The sequence below is a fragment of the Gambusia affinis genome, linkage group LG13 (genome assembly GCF_019740435.1).
Source record: "Gambusia affinis linkage group LG13, SWU_Gaff_1.0, whole genome shotgun sequence".
In the NCBI taxonomy this organism is placed as follows: domain Eukaryota; kingdom Metazoa; phylum Chordata; class Actinopteri; order Cyprinodontiformes; family Poeciliidae; genus Gambusia; species Gambusia affinis.
Genome location: NC_057880.1, coordinates 14,846,498 through 14,855,050, shown reverse-complemented (window position 1 = coordinate 14,855,050; position 8,553 = coordinate 14,846,498). Strand labels below are relative to the sequence as shown.

Sequence of the window (8,553 nt, the reverse complement as noted above, 5' to 3'; positions counted from 1 at the left end):
CTGCAAGCTTCGAACCACATACTAATTTCCCCTTAGACTTGGAGGTATTTGTTTTAGAAATGTATTCTACAAATTGAAAAGATGCTCCATCAATAAATGACTATTTTTTATACTACCATGATTTATGCTCAATCAAAGGCTTGAGTTTGGTTGAAATGTTTATTTTTATTTTTATATAGCTCTTTGGTTCTTTATTCAGTCACATACCTGTCACCAATATTCAAAATAAGTCAATTAATTAATCATGTATCAAGAAAGCAATCTCACTTGCGCTGGCAAACTTCTAATGTACAGTTCTCTAAAATTACCCGATAATGATCAGGTTCTTCTTTAGAAATCATATTAAATGAAAACCTAATCATACCAACGTTTATGAATTTAAGGAAAACAACATGTTTATTATTCTTCCTGATGAACTTAATGTCATCTCCAAAATCCAATTTGAACATTTGTAGTCAAAATTTCATAACCTTTGCAATTGTAATGTTTTTACTGACTAGTAATGAACAGGATGTTACTCAGGCACAGGTCATTTCTTCAGGGTTTTATATATTTTACGGTTAGCTTATAAATGTTTATTATACAAAATGGCAATAGTCCAAACAAATAATTTAACTTGTGAGTATTGTGTTCAGCTAAAATGAATGATATTTTTTCTGTTTTAAGGAATGATGCCAGAAAAATCATAACCTGTAATTCAAGGAATCCAAAATTCCGTAACTTGAGCAAAATTGTTGCAAATGCTATTTCACTTTAACAAGGTATTCTGGTATTCATGTGCTCAAGATTTTACCAGCTATTTTACCAGCTATGACTAAGACTGTCTTTGTGAAGAATGAGAGAGAGAGAAAAAGAGAGAGAGAGAGAAAGAGAAGGAGGGTTGGAATAAGAGAGGGAGTAGCAGAGCCACTGAGGTACTGAGGGAGGCAACCAAAGCAGGAGATTTTTTGTTTGTTTGTTTGTTTCTTTTTTTGCATTTTGCCATAGAGGAGAGCTGCTGGTATTTTCTCTGTTTTCCCTTTTGAGTAAGGTGAGTCTAATTTTACAAGTCTATAACATGGCCAAAGGCTTTTTTCTGTTTCTCTATGATACTGATTCTCCGTCCCTGCTGTGTATCTGACTCAACAGGTTACACCAGTTAAATGAATCTTTTAAAAAAATCATTTTATGTTCATTGAGAAAAAATAAATCGATTTAGAGATTAAATTATTTACAGATGTATCTGATTCAAGCACTCTCAGTAAGACTTTGCTTATATTATTTTACTTTAATTTTATTTAAATGTATGTTATTTTGATGATTATGATACACCAGTCTGAATTCTCAACAAAGATTTTTGAATATTCTGTATGTGTTGGTTAAAAAAAGAGTAATCAATAATTCTTCTAAAGCCTCCCCAGATTTTCTTGTTCCTCTAATATGGGTGAATATTCTATTGAATTTGTCTCATATGTTATTCTTTTGTCAAAGGTAGATCTCAGTATTTGCATATAATATTTGTCATTAATTCAGTAACTGCTATAAATAGGTAAAAAATGCAAATGGTTTCAAATTCCACATAAGAACACAGTTAGACTTCTGTATTTACATCAGACCTATTACCTTGTAATTTGCAACCTGTCAATTGCTTGCCTGAACAAATGTGAGGCAGTTGTGCTCCCTCTTCTTTTTGTTTTCGCAACATCTAGAACACTGGAATTTCCAATTAATTTGTGCAAAACCAATAAAGCAATAGATTTTTTACAATAAATCAAAATAATCTACATATTAATCTGAATAATTCAGTTTGATTTGATGATTATTTGGTGACATCACAAGTGTATTTTTATTGCAAATAATCCAACACAATTTTTCCTCCTAAAATCTTCCTGTAGCTATCAACTACCTGCCTCAACATGAACTTCACAGAGCAGATTTCATTCCTCTTCAGCTGCAACGTCAGCCCCAGTGAAACACCAAAGCTCGACATCAGCGTCACCAAGAGTGAACCGCTGTCAGTTGCTGTCCCCATGACGATCTTTTACAGCCTCATCTTCTTGTTTGGCGTATGTGCGCTTTTCTAGACTCAAGATTGTGACTTTGCAACCCGTCAATTGAAAAATGTATCAACGTGCTCCCCTGTGAATGTGTCACAGGTCGCGTTCAACACGGTGAGCATACTGACCCTCCTCCTGGATGCTCATATGAGAGTCAGCGCCATTCGTGTCTACCTTCTGAGCCTTGTTATTTCAGGTACCTGCTATGATTGATTACCTCCCGTGAAGCTCAATCACTCACACCTTTCACAGTGAAAGTGACATACAACATGCCAATCGCCCCAAGCACAATCAAATTCTTCGTTATTGCCAAATCTCAGCCGCTCATGCTTAATATGTAATGTTACTGTTGCACCTGAATTTCCCCTCTAATAAAGGCTATTTCTACTCTAATATTCCTATTCTAATATTTTTCTGGTATTTGGCTGCTTTATGTTAAAGTTAATGCTCCTTAGAAGGCACTGTTAAAGCAAAGCTGATCAATAACTTTCTATCAATTCTTACTGTTACAGACATTTTGCAGCTGTTGACCATCCCAGTCACTTTGTATCGGTATTACTGGGAGAGCTATCCATGGCGCCTCGGCCAAGCAGTGTGTAAAGTGTACTTCATGGTCCGTCAGATGTACTGCGCCACCACAAGCTGGGTAATCGTGACCTTCACCACAGAGCGTTATGCTGCAATATGCCACACCATGTGGTCCGTCTCCAGTCTGAAGGTGCGGAGCTGATACAGCAAAGTTGCACCATTTGTTCTTGTCTTTTGTGTTGCCATTTTTGATTTGAAATGTGGAGTTATTGCACTATGAGCAGTCAGATCTATGCATGCGCAGTCCTTCTGCCCGAGCTGGGATCTCTGATTGGATCTCTAATTCACTAATGAGTTGGATTGTAAAAATTAAATACATTTTTAAAGAAAGACATTTTAAAAATAAGGGGTTAACATGCAAGTGTAGTTTTAAAACAGTCTTACTGTAATAAGAGTAAATGGTTTGCTCCTTTAGTTTTTCACAGTATAACCAGAAATATTTACAGACAAATCCATATTTCTGTCAGCCAGAGGAACTAGGTGCCTTTTTTCTATCATTTGAGTGAAGTTGCAATTTTGTACATCAATGTGACAAAACAGTATGTACTGTGTTACTTCTCATGTAAAGGACATTAATCCATAGCTTCTTAAAAACCTTTGCACAATATTGGGAACCCACTCCCGTCTAATCCAGTTTTTAAAAAATATTCAAATGACGGATTTTTAAATGAAGCGCCAGTCCCTTCTGCGGTATTCACCACCCTCAACACCCACAGTTTGATTCACCCTTAATTATCACATTTCTGGGCTCATTGACTTTTCATCCACTCAGTATATTCCTCTGTGTGCACCAGTGAATAATTGTTTTCCGTGTCTTGATTGATCATGATTACCACCTTGCGTTACACTTAGCAATTACCAGTTGGAAGAAAGGTTGATGAATTAAAGATGCAGTAATAACAGTGTTTCCCCACCTTCTCTCCTCTCCGTACTAAAGAAGTCTCGACTGCCATGTCTTGTCACTGTGTGGATCGTTTCCCTGGTGTCCGCAGTGCCATTTGCACTGGTTTATGACCAGGCAAGAGCCTGCATCCTTGACTACACAGCAACCACACAAGAAGATGCTTTTAAGGTCTCCACCATGTGTGAAATGACTGAGCCTGATCCTGCTCATATCTACAAAGGAGCCTTACTCCTTAGAGCAGGGCTCTTCTTCCTGGTAAGATCAGTTTTTCAGGTCTCTGTTTCAGCATCAGACATGAGCACTAAATATTCTTGTCTGACTACAGGTTCCCCTGGTCTCCATCTTTACATTATACATGTTCATACTTCTCCACCTACGGAAGAATGGTCGTCAAAGGAGAAACATGGGTCTGATGAGGCCAGATTTAGAGGGAAGGAGAGACGTTCAGTGCCATCGGAATGGAAAGCTACTTTTAAATGAAAAGAGGGCTTTAAAACTAATGGGTGAGCAAAGAAAAACATAGGTTTTATTGCATGTTGGTTGTAGGACTGCAGATGCAGTAAAGTGTGGTAAAGTTTAAGCAGCAAGAGTGTTTCAACATGGACTATAACAGTAAATGTATATGTTCGCAATCAGTACTTTTAAGCTTCTTAATGATTTTCTCTTCTTAGGTGCAGTTGTGGTGGCTTTTTTTCTCTTCAACTTCCCAGATATTGCATCGTCACTCATGCAGGTGTATGTGGTTGTTTGGTCTGACAGAGTTCTTTCCGTCTATACTATCCTGAAATCATATTTGTCCCTGCCGCTGTGGTACATCAATGGTGCTCTGGACCCGCTTCTGTTCTGTATTTCCTCCCACACGTTTCGCAGGGCGTGCTGGAGAACATTGAGAAGACTCAGACCACGCTGCTACTGGTGGAGGTACTGGGGTCTGTCTTGGTTGAGGACACAAAGCTCTAGTGAGGATGCAAGCACAATGGCCAAGGAGAAGATTGACAGAAAATTCTGCAAAGCAAAAAGCGACAAAAAAGAAAAACTTTGAAAAGAGAATGGATCAGGCAGATGTGGAGAGCTGGGAAAGTTCTTTGCAATGTTAGCTGCAACAAAAAGCACTCTGAACAATAAGCTTTCTGCCATGTTCTTAGAGACAAAACGTATAATTTCCTGCTTTCTCTCACTTCCTTTTGTTCATGTAATAGAATGTCGGGGTGTCACTACTGTATATTAAAAGTTTGATCACAGTTGTTACTTGAAAACGCTGTAAAACATGCTTTCAATGGTTGCAACTATGCGGAATTTGTAAGATCTTACTTTGTAATGTTATTTCGTTAATAGTTGGTTACACTGTATTGCATGCCAATGGAGAAAAACTCCATCCTATTTTAAATATGTACCATTAAAAACAACAATTACCTGTGAATTTTTTTTCTTGACCTATTTTATGTTTACATGTTGTTAAATATTCTTATGGATGTTGTAATATAAATGTTATAAATATAAATGTATATTATTATATAAATAATTATATAATTATAATTATATAGCTATGCTATATAAATGTTGTTATGGATTAATAATGGAGTACGGTATATTTCTGACGTAAAAATATTTGAGTGATAAACAAGCAAGAAATGCTTCTTTGAAATGGAATGTTTGCTATTTCTTTCTTGAATTACCCTTTAACTGAAATAATTATCATCCTGGCAATTTGAGCATATTTATTAAACAGAATGATCAGTCAAGTAATCAATCTTGAAACCTAATAGTTAAAAATATTTCTGTTTATGTCCTTTTTGTATCTGCTTTTGACAATAATGATGATTTTTAGCCAGTAAAAACACATGTATATAAAAAGCCAAAATAGCAATAGAAAAAGAAAAAGCAGAAAAATATGAAATATCAAGCTCTTTATTCCCTATGGCTTTCAGTAAAGTACTTTTAAGGGCAAAGTTCACATGAACGGCTTGATTTTGATTTAGATTGCTACCATTGTGTGATAATGAGCCATGTCTCTAATTTTCTGCCACCTTGGAGCAACGGAGGGAGCATTTCATAAGAGCGAAAGCATTCTTTACTCTTTCATCCTTTTTTAATAATACACAAAATTAAATTATAGAAATACAGAAATTAATTTATTCTTGTTGTTCAGGCTGAAGTGAGTTGAGTTCAAATACTTCATTGTTCCTAAAGGCCAATCGATTTGCAGCAGTTTAGAAAATCTACAGACATCAGAAAACACCCACAAGAATTTAAAAAAGAAGAAGAAAATTAAAACATTTACAAAGTTATATCCGGATTGTAGGCAGCACAGTTCATCTAGAATAATTTAAAAACCCAGCTAGCACAAGTCAAGTTTGATTTTACCCTTTTGGCAGAAGATTGGATTGAGGTCAAAGCATCACAAACAGTCTTTGTACTGAAGTGCGTACAGATATAGATTTAATGGATTTATGCTAGTGTTTAAATAGAGAAATATTAATATATAAAAAGATGAACCATCCACTTGAGAGAAATACAGCAGAAATAAATCTTCATGTAACTTCAACAAAGACTGAGTAGAAAATTTTTTATTTATATTACCGGTAACCAGATTTGAAGCTATGGGAGAAAGAAAGAGAAATCTTTTTCATTTTCTGGTTAAAATGGAAAAGATTTGATCGTGTTAGGTTACACGGGTTATTGTGTGCCTAACTGTAGTTAACAGATGTTTGCAAATTGTTTCCAAAATTTGCTATAATGAAAATGTTCTATCAAACTTGATCTTACTGCATGTAAAACATGTTAAAGAGTAAGTTGGGTTGACAGAAGAAATTCTGAAGACAATATGAAAAAGCCTTTAAATGCAATGAGTATTTAAAAAAATGTTTTTGGTCTGACAGAGTTCATTTGAAATTCTATCATGTGTCTTGAATAAATAAATCCGTAGCTCTTTAATTTAGTCAGATATATAAATGATAAGTAATCACAGACTTCAGCATGGATATTCATCAGGTTTTATTTTCCCCCTTCTTAGCAGCTCTATTATAAAATGAAATTAAATTACATTAGACTTATATAGCGTTTTATTTTCACTCTGCAAAAGATTTAACAGTATTTTGTCAAGTTACAATTTGTTTGATGTCAGAAGATTGAGTCATTTTCTTTGGTTTGATAACAATGCAAACAGTGGTGGGAAAATATATCTATTTTTTTCTCGTTACAAATAATGGAGGTGTCTGTAATTTTCATCATCAATTGTGAGACAGAATAGAAAAAAAACACACTGATATATATTTTTTTTTAATAATTTGCCTTTTTTGCATGAAATCGGTATTTGATTAATGCAATTTAATCAGAAACTAAACTTTTCTTACTGATGGGTATCATCTCTGTGTAACTAATTTAAGACATGTATGTTACAAGTTAAATTATTTTTTTGTTTTGAAGCTCAGGTTGTAACTTGGCAGGTTTACTGCCTTCGACTGGCTCACTTCTTGCTAAGGTGCATGTGTCACCATGGCAACTTTCATAGAGGGGCCTGCACGTGTTGAAGCACAAGCTTATTACCAATCCATTTTCTGGGAAAATGAAACATCAAAAGACAGGTACGAGGCTTGAGGTCTCTGCCTATCAAAACTGATTTCTCAGTAAAAAATTTTTATTTTTATTAGAAATATTTTCTATTCAAAGTCATAAATTAATAATTTTCTAGCAGAGTCAAAGGTTGCTTCTGATGCTTTTTAAATACTACACTGTTTGTTTGTTTTTTCCCACAAAAACCCAGAACAGGTGAATATTGGCTGCTGAATGTATTTGAAATCAGTGTTGGATTGGATTAAATTTATAGAAAAACACAACACACAAAAATACCTTCAGTTCAACTGGAAAAATGTGGTAGAGAAAAATATGACGTGTACAAATCTCTTCATCCACATTCATTTTTGTGCCAGCTTTCCTTCTTGCTTTGGCTACAACAGTTCAGACTGAACTTTAATCATTAGTGTGATTTTAAACTCAGCCAAAACTCCTGACTATATGTTTTATGTAACACGTAATTAGAAAATTTGACTTAAATGTAATACAACACTGATCCATGAATGATATTGTGAATATATCATATTGACAAAGTTTGTACATTTAACCACCTTACATAAGTAATGCAGTTTAAACATGTTTCTTACAGTTTATGCAGTGAAGGTAGTTCAATTGCATTGTACATGATATTTGTCTAAGTCAACAAGGCTTACACAAACAACAGATGGTGTAGTTTAGCACCTCAGAGAATGACAATCATTTTAGAATTTAATTTAAAGATTTAATGGAAGCAAAATAATGGCCATTTATTTTAATTTCTGAAAAGACAGGATACTTAAAGAATCCTTTGTAATTACACTTGGCAATATCTAAAGAAAATTAAACTAAGCTGTATGATTTTGGCTTCTCGCATTTTGTTATTAGTGTAAATTGAGGAAGATGAATTGCCACAGAATTTCAAACACGCCATGGTCTTTGATGATGAAATAACTTGGCAAATCAATTTTTGTAAATTTTGCAAACATACATACATTCAAAATCGTGAGATTTGTAGCTTGTAAAATACCAAATAAAACCTAACAAGCATTGTACAAACTAAAAAAAGCAAACGAGTTCTGAAACGAACTTTTCATTTGGCTCGTATGCTTTATAGATGGATCGATCTCGAACGTTTCAGCTTTTAGAGCCGGCTCTTTGAAGTGAACGACGGGAACGTGCTTTTTAATGAGAGTCGTTCTTCATTAAAAAGAGCGGGGCTGCAAAAACACCAGCGCAGAGATGTAAATTTATGCTGGTAATTCCCTCCTTCGCACTCTCACGCAAAAATATATATCATATAAAGCATTCTTATTTGCCAAGTAAGTTACATTAATGTTTGAGGCTGCAGATGGTCATAAAACTAAGAGCCGTTTATGACCATCTTTTTTGAGAGCCGGGCTACAAGAGCCGGCTCTCTGAAAAGAACCGAAATTCCCATCACTAGTACCTTAACGGTCGTTACATACGTTACGT

General features: G+C 34.9%; 1 protein-coding gene across 1 annotated transcript; it reads left to right on the top strand.

Annotated features, from left to right (window-relative positions):
* Positions 1–1,895: 1,895 nt before the first annotated feature.
* On the top strand, positions 1,896–4,935 carry LOC122842466 (pyrokinin-1 receptor-like). Its single transcript, XM_044136376.1, has 6 exons — positions 1,896–2,045; positions 2,136–2,232; positions 2,549–2,754; positions 3,562–3,783; positions 3,854–4,031; positions 4,200–4,935. The coding sequence occupies exons 1-6, from the start codon at positions 1,896–1,898 to the stop codon at positions 4,568–4,570; spliced, it is 1,224 nt and encodes a 407-aa protein (XP_043992311.1). The 3' UTR covers positions 4,571–4,935.
* Positions 4,936–8,553: the final 3,618 nt, after the last annotated feature.